This window comes from Rhodamnia argentea, chromosome 8, assembly GCF_020921035.1.
Source record: "Rhodamnia argentea isolate NSW1041297 chromosome 8, ASM2092103v1, whole genome shotgun sequence".
NCBI classification, from domain to species: Eukaryota; Viridiplantae; Streptophyta; class Magnoliopsida; order Myrtales; family Myrtaceae; genus Rhodamnia; species Rhodamnia argentea.
The window spans coordinates 17,535,185-17,558,463 of NC_063157.1; the positions used below are offsets into that span (position 1 = coordinate 17,535,185).

Sequence of the window (23,279 nt, forward strand, 5' to 3'; positions counted from 1 at the left end):
CTGGTCTTTCAAAAGGATAGCACCTACGAAGTCCCCAAGTTGAACTTCGTTAATTGTTTCCGGAACATGCACCTCATCCAAGACTTTCAAGAGGGCGTTCTTATGCTTTTCAGAATTCTTGAAGAGATCTAATAAGGAAATCTGTGCGGGCATCTTCCGCAGTTGGTCAACGACCTCATATTCACGGGTCCTCACGACCGATTGCAACTTCTCGACCTCTTCCGTAGTCGGGACTTTCTTTCGTAATCCGCCTCTCTCGGTGGATAACATCTTCCCGATCTCATTATGGCGTCAATCTCGCCCGTTCCATAGTCCCAATGCACCGCCTTTGAGTTGTACTCTTCCACAAGCGGTAACTTAATCCTCACCCGCATGATCTTTTCTGGTGATGACGGTTGTTCCGAACTAGAAGCTTCCAACTCCCAATTATCAATTTTGTTCAAATCAATCACAAAACGAATCGGTGTATCTACCATCCCGATCATCTCGTCCTCATGAACATCTTCGGGGTTATGTTCTGGACCCGGCCTCACCCACGTGGCATTTTCTTCATTTAGATCCCTCTCGCCTTTCCTTTCGACCCTCGGGATAATTCCTTCAATCCTCATACCAATCTCCACCGGATGTTGGAACGACGAATACGCGTACGCATACATGCGGTCAAAATATTCAGCCGGAAGTGATTTCAGCACGAACTCCAGCATTTCCCTTTCCGACAGTGGCGGTTGCACCATCATAGCATGTTTCTTCCATCTCCTTGCAAAGAGTTCAAAACTCTCATCTTCACCTTTTCGGATGTTCATCAAATTAGCTTTAGTGAAATAACTTCTGATTCCAGCTTCAAAATGCCGTATAAAGTGCTTTGACAATTCCTCCCGACTCGGGACCCAGCCCAGATCGATTGATTGGAACCACACCGGTGCGGGGCCCGCCAGACTACGTCCGAAATTCCGGATCGGTGTTTCATCATCCTCATGATGGCCAACCATTTGGTAAAGATAATATGAGACATGTGCCAGAGGACACCCAGCGCCATTATACTTTGTGCGGAAGGTCACTCTCGGGTTCACGCCTTGGGGCGGAACATTTCTTGCTTGAGTAAGTGGCGCAATCAGCTCTTTCAACTCATCCATTTTCCTCGACACATTGTCTCCTTGCTCTTCTAGTAGGGCGATCTTTCGATTTTGTGTCTCCATGGCCCGCCGCATTTCCGTAATCCGCATGTTTTCCTCTACTCTTGTGGCGTCATTCTTAGCCATCGGTTGCGATAATTCCGCTACCATGGTTGTTAAATGTCGCATATGGGTCTCCAAATTAGAAAGTCGTACGTTGGACTCCTGATTCACCTGTTCATTCCGAGGAGCCGCTTGATCTTTGACTTCATCGACCGTTCCCACAAATTCTTCACTTTCGGGGTCGTCCATTCCACCCCACCCATCGGGGATTACATCTCCGGAATCGACAAAGAAACTCGGGGGCGTTGAATATATCACTTTAAAGTTATAACCGCCACTATCTTCTCCGAGGTTATCCACTATCTCGCCCCTCTCTAGGGCCTTCTGCATAAATCTTCTATCACCTTTGCGCGTTTTATCCGGACGGACTTCATATTCGTCTATCTCTTCAATTTATTGGCCATCTTTGATGCTCATCAAATATCCCGAGGGTATTTTCAAAACAGCTCCCCTCGTAGGTTTCATCGCAAATTCTTGAGATAGCATGTTCACCGCCACGTATGTCCCCTTGAAAGCGACATCTTCCATTTTTCCTATGACGCCTAAGTTAATCAGCTTTTCCAAGCAAGCTTCTTTTTGCTCCCGGGAAATACTTTCTCCTTCCGGGTATTGCGAGGCCAATGTCAAGACATCCCGCATTTTACCCATATCTACTATAAACTCCAGAACTTCTTCCTCTTCACCTCCAAAAATCGCGTTCACCTCGCGATGCTCGTGTAACGGGTTCCGCTGCACATTAGGTTCAGCTTTATCAAACTCTAGAACTTTTCCATCAATTAATGCTTGCACCTTGAACTTGAGAGCGAGACAGTTGTCCACATTATGCCCTTTTTCTCCCATATGGTATATGCACGTCCGGGTCTCATCATACCCAGGAAATCTTGGCGGATGAGCTCTAGGTGGCTCTTTTGCAACTAAGCGATTCTCCAACAGCATGGATAACAATTTGGATAAGGGTCGGGGTAGTGGGGTAAAAACAATTTGGTTCTTTTTTCTGAATTCCGGTGGTTTGGAAGCGGTCTAGGAGGACGTTCCTTGGGTAGGGATTGAAGGCGAGAAATTTCTGAGCTTTGGCGGGTTAGGGACAAAGGCTACTTCTCCGGTTTGCTCCCTAGGTATTAGCGTTTGAAAGGCGCCTCAGGCATCTTCTTTTCTTTTAGTGCCCACTCGTGACGCTCCGCCACCTTGATCGGGTGCGCAAACGTCCGACACCCGGAGGTGTTCGGCTTGTCGAAAAACTCAAAGGGAAGGGCCTTGAGAAACGTGTCTATTAGTTCTTCTTCCCGGACGAGCGGCTTTACCTGCACGGCCAGTGCTCTCCATCTCCGGGCATAGGCGCGAACGGCCTCGCTCTTTCCTTTCACGGTCCTCAGAAAGTCCTCTCTAGTGAGGGCGGTCAAAGTATTAAACTTGTATTGCCGAAGGAACTCATCGCGCCGGTTGTCCCAATCGGCGAGCCTCTCCCGGCTCCAATTCAATGAACCACGCCGGGGCTGCCCCGATAGGCTCTCCTGGAAGGTGTTAACCGATAGTGGGATGTTGTCGGAGAACCGAGACATTCGGCGCAAATAATACTTCAAGTGCGCCTTGGGACACCCGGTCCCATTATATCTCCTCACAAAGTCCGGTTCCTTGTAGTCGGCGGGAACCTCTATCTTCTCAAACGGTGCAACCTTGTCGAACCTCGAGAGTTCATAACCCCGACTCGCCAAACACTCTTCGATCTTAGCAAGCCTTTTGATCTCCTCTTCATTTTGAGGACCTGTTTCTCCTTCTTTTCCAAATCTATCACGACGGGAAGATCCTTAGGCGGTCTCTCCGGATTCGTAGTAGGATTATCGGCGGGCGCCGGATTAGTGTCCACTTCATCAGATGACCCCGCAGGGGCTTGAGAATTAGGATCAACGGGGTATCTCCCCTGGCTTGCAATCATCATTGCCTTCATCTCCGCCACCATTGTGACTATCAAATTCATTTGGTTTTCCGGATTACCCACACGAGGTGCGAGCTCTTCTTGTTCCATCCTTAATTTGCGCGTTTTGCTATGAGTTCTCGTATTTGTCACTCACCCGATTTCAGAATCATCAAATCAATATGGAAAATTTTAAAGGATTTGAGACATTGATCCGTGGTAATTGACTTTTCTATATGTATGCATGAAATGTTCATAAAAGAAACAATATGTATCTATTACAAACCAAATTGTTCAAAAGTATCTAACAAATATGTAAAATCTAAATGGGGGAATGAATCTATCCAAGTCGGGGACGTTTCCACTCTTCTTGTTCTTCCGATCCATCGGATTCCCACCGGTATGGGTCTTCTCCTTCTTCTGACATCCACTATTCCGGGTCCTCTGGAATGTACGGTTCTACTCCCGGTACATACGGTACTATGTACTCTGGCTCATATGACTCCACCTCTTCAATTCGAGGAGATACGCACTCGGGTACATATGGCTCGACCGTCGATTGGCGATACTCCTTAAACTTCTGGATATACTCCTTGGAGGCTCTGTGAATGTTCATCTCGTCGTCCAAATAGTCAAGCCACTCAACTTGTCGCAGTGGGGAGTTCTTCAAAGCATGTAGAATGAGCTTAATCCGAGATTGATATAACTTCTTCGCCTCTTTTGTAAGCTTCCCACGTGTCATATCGAATGAGAAAATCCCGGGACAAACATCCGGTGGTATCTCTTGTAGAACTCCAAATTACCTCACCACTCGGATGGGATAATATGCCACGGCGCCAGTACATCCCAATAGGGGGATAGGACTATCTTCAACACCCGAAATGCGAGCCTCCACGATCTTGGGCCAAGTCAGACGCCACCTAATATGTTCGGGTTTCAAATTGTCCAATAGCTCAACCCACTTTTTAAATGAATATTTGGGTACAAGGGATTGACACTTAAGGAAGGATCTAAGAGGGTGGACGTGCTCATTGATCTCATAGCACCCCACTCGGAGTTGGAAAGTCTTTATATGAGAGGTGAACCACAAGTGGAGTAATCCGCTAGACGCTTGGAAAACAGCCTTTTTTGAAGATTTGGAACGATTTAGGGAGAGGAAGGTCTCAGCTAATATCATGTACGAATAATCCCAGCGACAACATGCTTATCTGGCTATATGGGTTATGGAAGGGTCAAAAGTAGTTCTATAAGTTGGGAATAGGACAAATGCAAAGAAAGCCAAGATGAACACATTTCCCGATTTATGACCGGCTTCGGTGGGTAAAGAAGAATAATTGTCGAAAAGGAACGAGAAGGTGAACTTGTTAGAATTGGACTTATAAACTTTTTCAATCTCGGAAGTTTTAAGACGGAGAAAACTCGATAACGAACGAGTGGAGTCCATGTCCAAAGGGGGTTGAGCTATACGTTCTTCAAATTTGGCCTCGATAATAGCGGTATACTCCTCAAGCGTAGGGGTCAATTCCAATCCTCGAAAGTTGAATGTCATTGTGCGCGCGTCCCATGCCTTGGCTAGTGCTTGAATGAGCGCCGGTTGGTATTCCACTTTGATCAAATCTACAAGTCGTCCTAAACGTCCTTCCACGTAGGCCTTGTTGACGATGTCGAAGCGGTCCCACCATATAGAGAGTTCTTTGCGTGGTACCGGAATGATCTTGATGTCTCAATTCCCCATGATCTAAAAAATGCAAAAATGATGATCCTAAAGTCAATTACCACGGTTTTAATATGCATATGCATGAAATGTGATGCAAATGTGCTAACCAAATTCCATGTCATCTTTTGGTAACATGAGGGTCAACTACTCCCACTTGACCCAAATAAGCCAAATAGGGTAGTTACGGACCTAATCTCATCCAAAGATGGCATGTAATTTGATTAGGATCGTTTAAGCGTAATCGGGGTAGAAAGTCGCTTTCAATTTGACAACTCATGGAATTTACAAGTCTAATACAATAAAGTCGAAAAGGATAGGACATGATAGCATCCTAAGATGTTCGGACAATAAATGTCGATGAAAGTACATAATCGACTCAAAATATAATGAAACCTAGAAAATGCCCCAAAGTCGTACTAATCTAGACAATCGGAATGGTATCCTCATCGGATGAAATCTCCACTATCTCGGGAAGCTTGACATCTTCTTCATCATCGGAGGATATGGTGATGACTTCCTTCTTCTTAATCGGGGAGTGTTTTGGGGCCGTCTTGGTCGCACGAGGCTTCTTTGCCAATTTCATATACAACTCCCAAATTCTTTCTTTCTCGCGCTTGAGCTCCAAATATCGTCCACATCGGGTATAATCGCAACTCTCGCTACGGATGCGGTTCCGTCCGTTGAGCTCTCGTCCGTGAACAAATCCGAAAACTCGGAATGTAGCGGGTACTCGGTCCTCGCGTCGAATGGTCCTCCGCTCCCATGTGAATACGTCGGGTATATCAACACGACCTCGGGGCGCCATCTATCTAAAAAGGAAAATTTGACCTTCAACCCCGATCACTTAAACGATCTTACAAATTGTGATGATATGTCGTGAAAATGCATGACATGCAAAATTTAAATTTACAAGTTCAAAATAAAGATGGTAGAAAGCCTTACCAACCGACGTTACTCTTTTTTTGGTTTTTGGTTTTAGGTATACCAACCGTCCATTTCACATGCGCATGAGACAAGTGGGGTTCAACTCTAAAGAAATCAAAAAGGCTCGGGTATGGACCTAAAAAGGCTCCCGCTATACAAATCGATGGGCCGCCCACAAGCGCAATCAAACAACAAGTGGGTAGGACCATCAATCTTGCATAGCGAACGGGATCAAATATGGTCAACCCAAGTGCAATCAAACACAAGAGCTTCGCATACCAATCCCTATCTATGGCGACCTAAAAGGTGATTTCGCGGCTCGGGTTTAGGCGCTTGTGTGTGCGATGTCGTGATCCTCAAAATATGCAAGACATGCATCACAATTTATATTCAAAACACTGCTTCAAAATTTGCATAAATAAACAAACAATCCAAAACTGCATATTTGCATAAAAAATGGTTAGCACAGACGCCACCCCTTATAACTCCCATCTGCATCAACATTTAACACTTTTTGTTAGTGGACGTACCTCATCTTCAAGAGCATCTGCGTAAAACGAGGTTAGAAAACAATCAACATTTTTATCGGCTTAAGTCCTCTTAAAAGAATTTCCCCAGCGGAGTCGCCGGTCTGTCGCGACCCTCCGTCGGAAATTCGTTCGATAAATCCCGGCGGTGGAGTAGGGTTAACGAGCCGATCCTCCTTTTATATGAATTTTTTTATGGGATCGCGGGTCCCTCCCAAGACCCATTACTCGAATCGCGATGTCGGGTAAAATTTATCAAATATCGAAATTGACCTTGTGTGGTCGGGTGGCATGTGCGAGGTGTACATGCAATTTGGAGTCGCCACCGATCGATTTATTAGAAGGTACGATCGGAAAACCTTACCGAGCGGTCGGGAGAAACCGTTCGGTTCCGCGAAAACCAGAGATTTTTGGGTCCGGGGACTTGGTTACGCCAAATTTCATATTGACGCCCTTTCGGTTACCGATGTCGAGTATATTTCTAACCTAAGAATTCATGCGGATGCGATATCGGGTGAGGTAGGTCCTAACAATTCTAAGTATTCATGCAAATGAGAATTTTCTATTTCTAACAATCAAAATCAAAAATTAAAATGCGCACTCAAAACAATCAATATCAATTCATTCAATCAACCATACGGACATGTCTAAAATGGCCCTATCGACCCACACAAAATTCAAATTTGGGTTTCGGGGTGATTTGGCGAAAATTTGGGGCGGAAGGCCCGGAAGGGTAGAATGGTCATTTTTGGGAGTTCGGGACCCGAAAATCACAAAATCTGGATCGGGCCAGTTGAATGTGGCTATTTCCCATTTTTTGTGATTTTATGGAATTTTTCTATTTTTTCTAATTTTTTGAATTTTTATTTATTTTTCAAAAATATTGGGAATTTTCCGGATCGAAATTAATCGACCCTCGAAGTTTCAAAATTTTCGATCCAGACTTTATGAGTCCCGAATCGATCTAGGAATTTTTAGAAATTTTTTGTGAAAATCTGGGAATTTTTATGAATTTTTTAAGTATTTTTGCAATTTTTTGGATTTTTTTTGGAAATTTCTTTTTATTTTTTTATTATTAAACCGGACCGAGTCAACCCGGTCAACGACCGGTCAACCCGGTCAGACCGCCCACGGACCCGCTCGGACCCTATACGGTGCCATATCCGTATTTATCCTATTTATTTTTTATTTTCTAAACTAATTTCTAATATCTGAAAATATAAAGAATAAAATGGACATCTGAGATCAATTTCGGAATTAATCTCAACCGTTGGCCCTTCATCGAACGAAACGACGTCGCATATGTCTAATGCACGGACGGCTCGGATTAAATCTAATAACACAATCCGAGCCGTCGACTCCTTACTAAGCTAAACGACGACGCATTTGTGTCCGGACCTTAAACGACGTCGCTCGCCACTTATCCATACAACACCGTTTTGATTTTTTTGAATTTTTACCTAATATATCTAATTTCCTAAAAACAAAAATGCAGATCGGACGGCCACAAATCAAACTAGGCGAATTATCTAAGCCGTTGGATCGAGTCCGAGTCAGCTCGCTCGCGCCAACGGCCGACCCGACTCGGATCCAAGGTGGACCAACGGGGACTCGACACGTAGAACGCCGACTAAGTTGACTTCCACGTCGGCATCGTCGTCTTCCTCGCGACGACACCGAACGAACGGCCGAGAATGATCCGGCGAGATCTAACGGTGAGATCTCGCCGGATCGACGCGAAACCAACGCCGATCGACTCAACCCATCCCTCGGATCAACATATATGAAAATCAAGCCAATCCATTCACGGAATCAACGTCGATCGAGCTTGCACCGAATTGATTTCACATAACACAATCTCATAAATCAGAGCATAACAACTCGATTCAAGCTTCAAGCACGTTAAGGTCAAGTTAAGGACACTTACCTCGGGCTCCGATCGAGCCCGGAGTTGCTAGATTTGTCTGGCCGAAGTCCGGCCGGACCGCGATGAATCGGAGGCTCGACTCGAGGTTTCCGGACAGAGTTAATGCAGAAACAAGTTGCGATTGGGATTAGGGATGTATGAGGATAAAAACGCCCACATTAATTGAAAAAATCATGCTCGCGACAACGGTATGCCATGATCGTGCCGTGACAAAGTCTAGAGTTCGACTCACCGATCTAGACAGGCCAGCGGCGATACCGGTGGCGATAGCTTCCTCGAACCCGGACGAACTTCCGGGAGCGGTTTCACGGCTTGGAGTGGCTTGGATTGGCCGGACGACCGACTTTGAGAACTAAGATTGAAGCTCCGGCGATGGCGTCGCACGAGAGCTCGTCTCTCTCTCTAACTCTCTCTCTCTAATCTCGTTAGGCTTAGTGCGAGCAAATGAGCCTCTCCCTTATTCTAGAATCCTCTCGTTTCTTTTATACCCAATCTTCGAAAATGCGGGCGCGGGAGCTTGAGTCGGCCGAGTCTCTCACGTGCTAATCACACGTGTTAAGGCTCGCCGGACGGTGACGGAATCGTTAGGATTCCGTCCCGGTCCATTAAGCCTTCGATCACTTGTAAACGAGTGCGAATTTGGCACCATTTTGAGAATGTTGACTTTTTCGGGTGGTGGGGCTTTGACCGGCAATGTCGCCGTTCTCCGGCGACGACCGGCTGCTGCGGTGATGTCAAATGACGCAGCTCGATCCGCAAAACAAAACCCCCATATTAATTAGTTCGATTAGGTTCAAACTAGCCTTCGATTTGATCATTGAAATCCGTTGTTCAATTCCCGTATATCGCACGAGCGAGAGGTTGAAGATGAAGTATGTTACGGACCGGTTCGACCGGTCCGACGGGCGTCCGACCGGTTCGAACTGTTCGACGGGTCCGACCGCGGGTCGAGACCGGTCCGACCCGGCCGTCGACCGGGTCTCGAACCGGTTCAGACGATTAATTTTGCACAATTTTCAAAATTGATCAAAATTTACTAAGAATTTTTGCAATTAAACCTCAAAATTGAACTTAGGGGCCTGAATTCTATCTAAAAATGTAATTTTGCCCAAAAGTTCTTATCAATTTGCACAAAAACCCAAATTTTTCTAAAATCCTAAATTGGGGAAAACTTCAATTGGATGTCAATTTGATAAAATTGGACTACGAGACCCATCCCAATCGATTCAGAATATGTCAAAACCCTAGGGATGGTCCAATTGTGTATAGAAAGTTCCTCAATTAAAAGTAATTTCAAAAATCGCAAAATTGAGGGACTTAATTGCAAAACTTTTAAGAATTTCTGTGCAATTCGTGCAATTGAGGGTGCAATTGATCAAATTAAAGTTCAAAGGGACCACAATTGAATGTCTAGACTCCAAATGTGCAAAAATTGCAAATAAAAAGACTCAATTGGTATTTTTTATGCAAATTCAACCTTAGGCATTATGAAGGAACACCTAAAATTGAACTCAATTTTCAATTTTTCTTGAGGTCCATATTAAAAGGGAATTAAAAGAAAAATATTGGATATTTTTTTGTATTTTTGTGACCTCGAAAAGTATTTTTTATGATTTTTCAAAGATTTTTCTTTTTTTTTCGAAAATATCAAAAAAAGCGAAAAATATGAAAAATTATTTTTTGTTCCAAATTGGTTCCTTATTCTTGGCCAAGGCTTCCAATGTTGATTTTTTTAATTTTTTTTGATTTTTTTGTGAATTTTTAGGAATAAAACTAAAAGAAAAATTGATTAAAAAATCAGGTGTCAACAAATCTTAGCCACACGATTAATGAATAATGGGCTCATTACATCAAAACCACATGATCTCTCTCTGTCTCTCTCCTCTCATTTTCGGCCAAGAACAAATCAAGAACCATTCCACCGAAATTTTCACCAAAACTACTCAAATCTATAACCATTAGCATCCTAACTACCTAATCGAGGTTTAGAAACTTGCTTACATTGAATATAGAGCAAAATCTATTGTGACAATGGTGAGAAAATCATGGCTGGAATGGCGGCACCGGCGGCGTCCTTCTCGGCCTAGGCCGATCCTCAATGGTCCAGCAGTTCCGGGTGGCTCACGGTGGCAGCTGGTGCTCCAGTGGTGGCTGGTGGTTCACATGGGGCTAGTGTTCGAACGGCGGTGGCTGAACGGCGGTGATGGTGGCAGAAATGGTGTTCAGCCGAGCAAGAACAAGAGAGAGAGAGAGTGAAGTAAGAGAAATTTTCGGCAATAATGAGGAAGAAGATGGAGTCCATTATTAGAATAGGTTACAATAATATTTAGGTAGATATTTAGGGCTGAATTATTGGTTTGGTAATGATGAGAAAGCTACTTGTGGGGCCCACCCATAATTCACTTCAATTGCTCTTGAAATCCAAGAAGGGCGTTTTGGTCATTTCCTACTCCAGTTAACTAGTCAAAAAATTTTGGCCACTAGGGAAAAAGATCGAAATGCCCTTTGACCGAATTGGAGAAATGGGTATTTTCCAAGGGTAAATTGGTCATTTCTCATTTACGATCTAAATTTCACTTTTCTGAACACTTTGGGGTGAACCGCGAAATACCCATACTCTAGGTGAGGCGACATCCAAAATATTATTATTGGAATTCTTGAAAGTCCGACATCCAATTTCGAAGTCCGATTCGCGATCAATCTCGATCAATTGAAATTTCAGTGTATCTCAAATTAACGGGTGGCTTTTAGGAGTTATGCGTATCGACCCGTGGTTAGTATCACGTTTAAGAGTTACTCGAACCATAGCGACTTTGGTTGTTATGTAATTGCGATGGTCAATCACTAGTCCCGATGGACGCGATCGTTAGAAAATGATTTAGGGACATTCGGAACCCATTCATGTTTAAATGGAATCGCCCGTGTTCCAATCATAGGGTATCAACAAACAATTCCTAAACCTCTCTAGGATCGGCTTATATTAGTCCAAAATATTCCCTTGACAATCCTTATGGCCAAAGAGTCAATCTAGGATCAAGTTCTTAGGTTTACATACTTGATTTTCCTAGCTAGCCATTCCCCTTTGGTTAGTCCTCTCAAGAAGGATCAATTCTGATTGAGATTTAAGCGAAATACAACAATGAGACATTTTATTCATTCAGAGTTTCGAAAGTGAGTCGAAATACGGGATGTCATACTTGGTGTTCTTCTCCCTCAAGAAATCTCTTTTAGTAGCTATGACTTTGCCAAAAGGCGATAGACTCCAAGGTTCATTGTCCCCAACAGTATCATCATATAGAGACAAAACAACATCAATAAGTTAAAAAAATAAAAACGCCTTGTAAATTCTAGATTTATATCTAGATCGGGATAGAAGAACACTCAAATCTAGTTCCAATTCTAGATTGGGAGAGAATAATTGTAAAAAGATATCAATTGACTACAAAATCATTTTCAAATAAGCCGTTTGCTGAAAATAGGAAAAGAAGCTTCAAAAACTTGCGCGCTCGACAATCTGAAGCAAACACCTGAAGCTGGAGAGATCGAGTAGATATCAAAAGAGCAGATTTTTTTGAGAAACTTGTACTTCGATCTTCAGAGCTCACTTTTGTAGAGGATGTCGATCGCTTCGTCCACAAAATTAACGAAACAATCTAAAATATGGAGGGATAAGGAGATTTAAAGGAAGAAAGAGAGAGGAAAAGCTGGGAACGAAGCTGCAGGGAAAAAAAAGGTGGGCGGCGGCTATGGAAAAGAAAACTTAGGGAAGAAGACCAGGCTCGCGGATATGGACCGTATGCCTTTTGCTTGATCTGTTGGTAAAGGCGACAGCCGCACAACAAATATATGCTTTTTGGACAATTTCCCCGTGAAGTCTTCCACTCTCTCGATAGTTGTAACTTCCTTTGTGTGCCGGAATTTTGAAATATGTGCCACGATGGGGTGTGGACAGGCCACCAAAATATGCCCTCCTCTCTTTCCATAGAGCGCTAGAGGTGAATTCTTGAAGACCATCTTTTAGTGCAATGTGTATTTCAATTTCCTTTTTACGGAAATTTGCCTTCTCTTTTGCAGCCATTTCATGTCTATGTTTTTGTTTTGGTTGGAGTTAGATGAAAAATCTCGTCATCTGTGACAATTTGTCACAAAGAAGATCATAGGATGTTGTGCGAAAATATGCAATATTTTATCTTATTATGAAAAGAATTTTCAATTTTTCTTTTCACAGGAAAACAGGTCTAGAATTTCCTGTATTTATATTCAGAATACGAATATTGACTTATTCCTTCCTTCCTTGTGAAGAGTTCATTGATAATAGTTGGTCGTCAATAAATTTCACATTGATTGATCCGTCAAGGTATTTATGTTTCCCGCTCTGTAAATTCTAATTTCTGTTTGTATCATGATTATTGTTGGTTAAAATCTTTTCTACTTTATTTACTGTACATTATATGTTACATACGTATAGACATCCATGTCAAAAAATATCATATTTGCAGTCCCATACTTCAACATACGTATATGAAAAAAAAACAACTGACAAAAAGGAGCATGAGATATTGTTTAGAAGTGACAATACAGATCCAATAAGATATATCCTAAAGTGTGATGCAGATTATATATTCGCCCTCGCCTAATGGCTCGCGACCTCTACCAAGGTCGTGGGAGGGAAAAAAAGGAAAAAAATAATAAGAAAGAAAAGGGAAACAAAAAGAAAAGAAAAATTAATTTATTAAATTGTTCAAGTCAATCCTAGCCGTGCCACATTGTGCCAAATGACTAGCATCAACATCAGCAATTTCATGACTCCATTTGCAAATCATCAATAGATTTACAACTAAGGCTCCGTTTGTTTTGCGAAAAATGAATGATTTGAAAAATATTTTCTTAAATAAATCAATTGAGTCATTTGAAATAATCGACCAATGAAAAAATATTTTCACTATCAATAACAAATTTACGTCTGAATATTATCGCGAACGATGAAAATATTTTACATTCAGTCCAATTTGCAAGCGATATAAACGATCATTTTCAGGAAAATATTTTTCAAATCATTCATTTTTTATAAAACAAACGGAGCCCAAATTGGCTAAATTAAAAGGTTTATGACTGAATTAACTTCCTTATAATAAGTTTATAATTCTTTTTTTTTTTTTGGTAACTTTCCATCTACGTCCACGAGGAATCCTATATAACGCCATTAATGGCGCAATTACATGGTTAAGAAAGTTATGTGACTGGGTCCACCTTATTAAACAGTGCATATCTACGGTCTCCTTCAGGGTGAGAGTTAATGGAGAGTCGCTTCAACATTTTCAGCTCTCCGAGGGTATAAGACATGGGGATCCACCGTCCCCTTATCTTTTTTTCATCATGACAAATGTACTTTCCTCGTAAATAAACAAGTCGATATTTATTGATGACGCCATTTCCTTCCTAAATGGCACGATTAGGAAATGCAAAACGTGGTTAACACTCTGAACCAGTATTGTTATGCAACGGGCCAGGCCATAAATTTGAACAGGTTTGGCATCTTCTTCAGTAAAGACTGTTTGAGTAAAGACTATTCGGAACTCTTGAATAGGAACATGGAGGACGAGCAAAGAGCCCTTATTATAGACAAGACTAGTAAATATCTAGGCATCCCTTCATATTAGGGGCACTAAAAAAAGCAGCTGTTTGCATGGGTTTTAGCAAGGGTAAACTCGAAATGGGAGAGATAGAAAGAGAATCTAATGTACAAAAGCAGGAAAGGAGGTTCTCATTAAAATAATTGTGCATGCTACGCCACAGTACGCGATGTCAATCTTCAAGATCCCTATATGGATTTGTAACTCGATTGAGAGAAGAATTGCATCCTTTTGATGGGAACAGAATATTGCAAAAGAAGGAATTCACAAGAGGAAATGGAAGCATTGAAGGCTAGGAAAGATGCGGGAGGTTTGGGATTCAAAGATCTAGTTGTCTTCAATAAGGCAAATCTTGGGAGACGGGCATGGCGACTAATGCAAGCCCCTAATGCCCATGGAATAAGCTCATGAAAGGCATTTACTATACGCGAGGAGAGTTTTGGAATGCTGACAGAACTTAGAAGCCATCGCTCGTTCTGTGTTGTTGTAGTGCAGAACACTTCTAGGCCGATTGGATGGATTATCCATTCCTTACTGCTCCCGAGATGCAAACCGGACCACGGATTGGGTGGTGAAGGCCCACCGGATCGACCCTCATGATCCGGATTGGCCGACTAAACCTCCCCACTTTCTTTTGTCCTTGTTATGTTATCATTCTAAAAACTCTTATGGTACATTTCCCACATGGTCATGAATGAAATGTTTTATTAAAAAAAAAAAAAAGAAGCTAGGGAACCCAATTGGATCTCATCCGATGAACGATTTCAATGTGATTTGATTGGGAAAAGTGTCCAAAAAGTTCTAAATCTTTTGCACTAGTAACAATTTAGTTATAAACCTTTCAAATGTGATAATTTAGCTCTACACATTTTGCATTTGTGTCAATTGAGTCTATCCAAGTAATTTTAATTGAAAATCACCGATATGGACGTCAATCTTCTTACGTGGCCCTTGTTGGCGCCGATATGGACATTTTTAAATATTTTTTAACTTCTAATAATTTTTTTGGTTTTTTCTCTCTTTTTTTCTTTACTTTTTTTTTTTCTGGACATAGGGCTGTAATGCCCTCGTTGGCCAAAGTGAGGGTCGCGAGTTCATGCCCTGATTTGGGCCATGTTAGGGTCTGTCATGCCACGTAAGACGATTGGCTTTCACGTTAGCGATTTTAGGTCAAAATTGGCTAGATAGATTCAATTGACACAAATACAAAAGGTTTAGAACTAAATTGATGAAATTGGAAGGTCCAGGAGTAAATTAATGCAATTAAAAGGTTTACAACTGTATAAGCACCAATGCAAAAGGTCAAGAACTTTTTAGATGCTTTTCTCCGATTTGATTCGATTTCCCTCGGTTGTCCCATAAACTCGCGTGATTTTCACAAGCCAAAGTACAGCCCTAATTACATTGCTCGTTATGCTTATCCAAAAAAGGGAATTAATTAAGAATAAATAATGTTTCATTTTCGTGTCGTTCTAGATTTTTGACTCTCATTTTAATTTATTTCAGATCAACATGCTTCTAAACAGGCATCTATTTTTCAAAGGAATTTCAATGTTACTTTAAGATGGTCCACATTGACTAAACCAATCGTATTTAATCAAGCAAAGAATCAGTGATGTTCCGTGTGATATCTTTAACATTGCTAGGACTTGTTGAGGGGGAATTACCAAAAAATTCCAAAGCTTATTGCAATTTTATCAATTTAGTTATAAGCCTTTTTTTTCTATTAATTGAGTTTTAAAATTTTGTATTTTTTTCAATTCAGTCATGAACTTTTTTTTTTATCAATTGAATTCTAAACTTTTTGCATTTATATCAATTTAATCTATCTGGCCAATTTTAGCCCAAATCACTAACATGGACACCGACCGTCCTACACAAGACCGTCAGCACTAATATTGACAATTTTAATAATATTTTAATTTCAATTTCTAAATGGCTGGACTGGCAAGAGTGAGAACGGTTACTGTCTTTAGGCTTATGGGGTCCTGAAATTTTCTTCCACAAATAAGATCTTCATTTCGTCGCCTGCGTGGCTACCTCACGGAGCGATATACTCCTAGAAAGATGAAATTGAAATATGAGTTGTTTTGTTCGGACAATGTTGATCATGACATTGGCGATTAGGGCAAGTCGTGGTCAACATACACAGCTTGAATTTACCCCAGACTGCTCTGGCCTTTAACATGGACCTTCTGGCAAGTCGAGGTCAACACACAGAGTCACATTGACCAAATTCGTTAGATAGTGAGCTCAGAAATTGCAGGTCGGGATCTTTTCAGCTAGTGGCCCGGCTTCAAAACCGGGCACGGCTGCTTCTGCAGCTGCAACCTCTGCATTTTCAACCAAAATTGCAGGGAAAGAATATACCATAAACTTCCCCTTTGAAGTACACCTCGAGAAATCACTCTGCCTTGCAATTCACCAAATTTCAATTACCCACTGGACCCATGTGTACCCAGCGGCAACCTCAACACGGACTCTACAGGCACGATGTTCTCGCTCAAGTCCTGCAAGAAGTTTGCTCTCCACACGTCACAAATTACTTAATCTTCAATATTGTGAAGCAAAATTTTCACCGGTGCACCACTCGTGTGTACTTATATGCGCGTCAGATGCAAATCAAGACTAGCCGGAGGCGACTAGTACAGAAAGGAAAGGAAGAAAAGCACAAACGCAACACATCGAATGCAAATGTTCCAGCACCGACTAAGCAACAGCTTGATGAAAGCAAGCTAAATCAGGAGAAACTCCAGCAACAAGCAAGCTTCAAGTGATAAAGCCCATAGCGAGCCGTCAACATAAAAAGCATTGGAGCATTACAAGTAGTTACATCTAGCAGCTAGCAATATACAATCATCTAGAATCAACTTGTGCAGCTTGCAGGTGAATGCACTTTTACAGGGGTATATGCACTTTTCGCAGGCGACAACTTTGCTGCTCTACCTAAGAAAAGAATTGACTTCATGCTTATATGTATATGATACGCGTACCCCTACGTATATACATATACATATAACTTAATGGTCAAACAAACTGCTAACCTAACAAAACTGTGCCAAGGCTCCAAAGAATGTCCATAAAGATATCTCAAGTGGGCGACTCCGATAAAAGTAGAGTATGCCACCAGCCGCATGCAACCTTCCTTGGTATACAACCTTCCATGTTGACTTGCGAGGGAATATTGCGATCAATCACATCACCCAATCCAAGCTGCTTGGTTTATTTAATCCACGGCCAAAGTAATTGAAATCAGCACATTAGACTGGAAGATGAAGAAAAACAATGAATGGCACACTTCAATAAAAATTCAACAGGATAGCTATGAAGTTACCTGACCATATTTGTTCCATCCCCAGCAAAACACTTTTCCATCCTCTTCAAGAACAGAAGCATAGATAGTCATAATGCATCCAATGGGCGACAGAGAATTATACCAATGCACAAATTAAGTAGGCAAATATTTAGCAAGAGGCAAAGATAAACATAGTGAATACAGTCTTAACCACAAAGGATGCTGAATTAAAAGATGGGCATGCAAAGTCACTGACATAACAGGGGAGAAAAAAACCTTTCTTAACATACAAAATTTTGAACAGGCCTCACAGTCCTGGTTGGTTTTAAGCCACTGCTTAGTTAGTACTCAATAATGATTGAAAACGGACCAGAATGGCCAGCTAAACCAGTTCAACTTGATACCAGAGCCTAGTCCAGTCCGGATCATCTTATTTATACCGGCTCAACGTCTAACTGGTTATTAACTGCACTGACCTGGTTCAAACCGTGTAAACGGTACCACGTCAGACCGGATCCGCTTTTAGAAAAAAGATTAAATGGTTGTGTCTGCAATCCAGAGGGCGCGAACACCTGACCGTTAGGGTGTTGAGGAAGACACACAGCCACACAAGCTGGGTCCACTCTTGAGAAGTTACGGGCAACTAATTGATCTTCAAATGTATTGCCTTTCCTACTTTGGAATAATTGCTAAATTGGCACAGGGAGAACACAAACACTGGAACTCTAGTTTAAAAACACAGGGCTTTACCATCTTGGCTAAAGGCATGCCTGTTTAACTGTTTCAGGTTTACCATGTACAACTGATTCATCCAGTTTGGTCTTCAGTATGGTTTTCAAACATTGGCACTTAAGCTGAGACCCTGATGTAAAATGGACTTCCACAACACTTTCTTTTAACATCATCTCCGTGCAGCACCATAGTCCTTTATCTTGATTGAGAGAAAGAGATGGTATCTGGAGTTAAAACCCTACCAAAGGAGGCCAATCATGCAATCCCGCCTTGAAGCAATCCATACAGGACAAAGAGGACAAAACTCTATTTCTAGATCACTAACAGAAACGACCAAATACTTCCTACTTCCTTTGTTTGATGAGATCTCAAGGTAGAAAAAACTGAGGTCTCTCTAAGAGCAAAGATAACATTCAATATTTGCAACATTCACTCACTATCTTCCTATACCTAAATAGATTCAAATTTCATCTGGAAGATTACCAATTGTTTGTTCCCAAAAAAAAAAAAAAAGAAAGAAGAAGAAACAAAGTCACTAGTCAATTGACCTGTAATTAATGCAGTATGACGAGCTCCACAAGATACAGCTTTCGCATTGATATGTTCCAAACTTGGAGCATCCAAGAGCCTGGGAATAGTCTGATTTAGAAATACAGGAGACAATTAATATCATGTTTAAGTATGTCCACTAGTTGAAGAACAACATAAAACTTGGATTGGGGCTGTAGTCAGCTGAAAAGGAAGGTTCCCAATACACTATGTCAAAATGCCCAGTGGAATGAAATTATCATTTTGGTAAATGAAAACTACATGAAACTTGATTAATCAGTAAGTTAAAGAAATTAAGGCATATCCCTATATAGAAAGACATTTAACTGATTCTACCATACCTCAGCTTGATCTACCCCGGTTCCCAATTGTCCAAACTGATTCCCACCAAATGCATAGACATCACCGTCAGCAGAAACACATACAGTATGCCAGAGCCCCGCAGCTACTCCGACTATTCTGATGCCCAATAGAGAAGATACGCATGCCGGGCTCAATTCATCATCCGTACTCCCTTGCCCACACTAAAACAAATAACATAAAAATGAAAGCTACATTAATTCTCTAAAAAATAAGTGAAAAAGTCGCAACCAACTTATTTACATCAGCCTAAACAGGGCTGTATATTCAAGAGGAATAGAATAAGTATTCCCTTTTATAGTGGTCCTCATCTTGAACATATAGTGTGCTTTTTTCTCCATCATTTTCTACTTTACCTGCATGTCGAGCCCAAAGACAATTAATACTTTGGAAAATGGTGGCTACTTTCACAAACATAGCTGGAAGTGCTATGCATGACGCTATAGCAATGAGATCTGTATAAGTAGTAACAGAATATTGGATTCTGTATATGACCAAATAGTCAGAAACACCAGAGCCTTTTAGAAGTTTCTAAATTCATTCAAGCATAGCACATGTGAATATGTATTTGTGCCAAACAGAGGCTTTTCCAAAGCCAGAAATCTATCCTCTTCATACAGAATAGAGTTGTTGAAAGTGAGAGAACAAGATGGAAAGCACTAGTACATAAGGACGACTATAAAAAGAAGATATAAGACATCTCGTACGGTCATCTTTTTCAATAGTTATTAGCATTCATGTACTATTAAAAAGACTGTCATTTAGCAAGACTTCATCGTAAAGATGGTCAAACACATTGTTCTCAAGAACAGAGCAACATGGGAAATTCTTTTAAAATGATGCCCGTGCATAGCCTGCCATAAAAGATCTACATACAATTCAAACAGAGCTTTTTCTCAGGTTCATAGAGAAGAATGCCATTACATGACATGGACCTGGACCAACCACAAATTATAAACTATTCAGGGAGGAGGTGGTTAGATTAAAAGCATCATTGATTTTGTTTTTGTTTTGGTGGGGGGGTGGTGTGGGAGAGAGAGAGAGAGAGAGTATCAATTGTTTCATTATCGACAATTCACCTGTCCGTAGAGTCCCCAACCAAATGTGAGCAGCGCACCAGCATCTGTTGAAGGCAATCAACAATATCCATGTCAGTGCTGTGAAATTATGCTTACTAACAGGAGATCATTGCCACACATAACTTATGACTCACTAGCATTGCCAATACATAAGACAAGGGCCAATAACGATCTAGATTGCAGAAGCTACATTAGTGAAAGCAGATTAACTATCAATTATATAAATATTTTCAATATCATGGCCGTCTTGGTCACAACTAAAAGAGCTTCTCCTACATAATTGCCATAGATTCAAATCATGATCTCACTGCCAGCCCAAGTCAATTAGAATATTGCGAACTCCAGATGAAAATTATTTTTGCAGTTTTGTAGAATGCGTCACCACCTTTAGTTTTTTCATACATACTTGGACTAGAGTCCCATGGCTTCAAGATGACCTCGGTCTAATAATCTGACATGATCACTCTCTACAAAAATTATGTGCTAAAAGAACCGATGCTTTCTCGGTCTCTCAAGAATTGAGCGCACACCTGTTATTGCTGCACTATGTCGTCCACCACAAGCAATTTGCTTCACATAGCTCCCAGGAACTCTAAAGTTCTGCCCTTCAGAACTCATGTTTCCTCTAGAAAAGCCCATAGATCTGTCTTTTACATATGAAGAAGACTCAATACAAGACACAGGATGTGGAGAGGACACCATTCGTATCCGAGATCCCAAACCGAGCTGTCCCTCGCCTCCATATCCCCAACCCCACACCTGACCTACATCTGGAATGTTCAGAACTAGGATTATAAGCATGGCAGTACAAATAATGAAATTCCTAGGATCGAATGATATTACGAGTAAGAGGAAAGTGCAATCAAGATGCCATAGTGGGAGACCAATAATGCCATTTTTGCACAATTACCTGACAATGCAAGAGTATGGCGCCCACCTGTAGCAACAAGGCCAATCCTCACTCCTGGACTCAATGACACTAAACATGGCAATGCTGACAAAGTCTCATCAGCAGATGATGAGCTTTCAGCTGCTTGCTTAGCTGTTGATATTCTCCTTCGCTTTGTACTTTCTTCTCCAGCACTTTTACTGTCTACCCCAGACAAGCTCCCCCCACTTGACTTTGAGCCTTGAGATCGAGGGCTCGCTGAAAAAAGCGCCAAACCATGTCTTAGTCTATGATAGTCCATAAAACAATTTGATTGTGCTAATAGAGAAATCACTTGAAATCACCTTGCTCGGTCAAAAAAGAAGTTTGCCTCTCTAGAGCTTCCTTTTCCAGGTTCCCCCCAATTGTTGGATCACCAAAAACCTTCCCAGAAGGAATACATTCTTTCCACCCCCATGTATAAACTTCTCCATTATCTGCACTTACCAGCTTAAGATGTTAATGAACTGATGCGCGCATGTAAGAAACACCAAGAAACAGAGCAATCAGAAAAGCAAATATTTGGAAACTACTACCAAAACTTACCTGATGTCCTAAAAATTTCTTTTATAAGCTAGACTAACAAGAAGGGAGAAAAAGTTATTACCTGCAACAGCAACACAGTGGGCCCAACCAGCTGCAGCATTTACTACAGAGGCATCAGTAGGAAGAGGAAAAGGCTCTGGTGTTTCCTTCTCGAATACAATAGCAGAAATGTAGTCTTAAGATAATCAGGAAAGCAAAGATTTTAAAGTCAATGGACAAGAGCATCATGAATTAGCTTTAAATACCCCATGCTTCCCAGAAGTCACATAGCTCTGACCAAGATCATCTGTGGATCCCCATGTTATAAGCTTCCCCGAATCTGTTAAAATGACAAATGCGAGAAAGAAACAGCACAACTTACTCAGAAGAAACCTGAGAATCGAGCGGCAACACCCTTTGTGAAGATGTGCAGAGCATGGCCCAAAATCTCATAAACTAGAATTCAGGAATAGAATCGACCAGAATTAGGGACGTTGACCAAACTAAGTAAGAAGCAAGCCTGCTAAGTAGAAATGGTCGGTTTCCTTTGGGACTTCAAATCATAAAATAGAAGCAGACACGAGGAACAGATCCTATTCACGTGACCAACTTCCGCGAAAAGAGATTGACAATGCAAACTACGAAGAACGAAATCAGAACTTCCTAAAGAACCAAAGCAGATGGAGAAAATTGTGAAGTTAAGAAAAAAAAAAGAACAATGCATTAACAGCTCCAAACTAATCCTCAATCGCAAATTGAAAATTTGTCACTTTCTCAGAAATGTGGTTCCGGAAGGGGAAAATCTCCAAAAATCAGCTATTGCAGCTTCTTCCACATAGCGCAGAAATGAAATTCCAATAGAAGCAAATGCCAAGAAGAAAAGACAGAGAGAGAACAAATTAAGAAGATTCGTCTTCCTACACCTTCAATATAACATTGATTACCATTGCTAAGAAGCTGTCAGCCTCACACTCCACGCACACGGGAAAAGAGAGAGAGAGAGAGAGAGAGGAACCTGAAATGCCCATGGCGAATCCACAACCACCGCCACAGACGTCCCTCCAGGCGGTGGCGGCTGCGGCGGCGCTCCTCACCGGCACTGGCGACAGGAGCGGCGCTCTCTGCGGCAGAGCTCCGGGCAAGTAGCCCCACATGTGGACCACCCTCTCCTGGACCTCCTCCATTTTCACGATTCCGCCCCCTTCGCTAGTCCCCTCGCCATTCATCTCTCTATGCTCCGTCCAAAGCGAGCCCCACGAGAACGACGAACTCAGCGTCTGGTTCTAGAGAGAGAGAGAGAGAGAGAGAGATTCGAAGTGTCGTTGGTGATGGTGTCGTGCGCGTTTCTGCAAGTGCGAGAAGTGCCCTAAAACCGGAGTCGGCTCTCTTTTCCTTTCAATCCGCCTCGGCGGTTTTTTGGCACCAAAGAAAAAGGGTGGGGCCCCGAGTGTGTATCATTTTCAGGAATATGGGGGCCGCCACGTCGGATGCTCGCGTGGCCTCTTGCACACGTGGCGGCATTCTGGCCGGTAGATGCCCGGGCGATTCTCCGCCACGAGTTCCCCAGAAGTTTCTGGAAGCACACCTCCCGCTTCCTGTTTTTGGCTCTCGTTTTTGTCCCCCGCCCAAAAAGAAAGCGAGAAAACATTCCCGTGTAGGAGATCCACGCGCCTTTAGTGGCGTGGCCCGATTGCCGCCGCGACGCGTGTGGCGTTGCTCCATGGTTTTTGTCAATCACGGCGTTGCGCCACGTGTCCCAGTCAGCGTCCTTGGGATCTCCTTTGTTCTTTTCTTTCTTTTTTTTTGTTTTGGGAGGGGATCATCGGTGGGACCCTGCTAATACTCCTGCGTGCTCCTTCTGCTGTGCTTCTAGAATTCACGCTTCTGCTGCGTGGAACTTTCAAGGCTGTTCGGTTGGAGCCCCTTGAAATTTATC

General features: G+C 42.1%; 1 protein-coding gene across 2 annotated transcripts; it reads right to left on the reverse strand.

The window, feature by feature from the left end:
• Nucleotides 1-16,643: 16,643 nt before the first annotated feature.
• LOC115730701 (ultraviolet-B receptor UVR8-like) lies at nucleotides 16,644-22,594 on the reverse strand. Of its 2 annotated transcripts, none has more exons than XM_030661305.2 (11): nucleotides 22,359-22,594; nucleotides 21,610-21,683; nucleotides 21,426-21,510; nucleotides 21,124-21,255; nucleotides 20,801-21,037; nucleotides 20,421-20,660; nucleotides 19,891-19,934; nucleotides 18,793-18,975; nucleotides 18,451-18,530; nucleotides 17,210-17,253; nucleotides 16,644-17,088 (listed from the first exon to the last, which is right to left on the reverse strand). In XM_030661305.2, the coding sequence occupies exons 1-11, from the start codon at nucleotides 22,567-22,569 to the stop codon at nucleotides 17,075-17,077; spliced, it is 1,344 nt and encodes a 447-aa protein (XP_030517165.1). In that variant the 5' UTR covers nucleotides 22,570-22,594; the 3' UTR covers nucleotides 16,644-17,074. The 2 variants fall into 2 exon arrangements, with proteins under 2 accessions (XP_030517165.1, XP_030517164.1); XM_030661304.2 differs by having other exon boundaries at nucleotides 18,451-18,541; nucleotides 22,359-22,592.
• Between the last annotated feature and the right edge of the window lie 685 nt (nucleotides 22,595-23,279).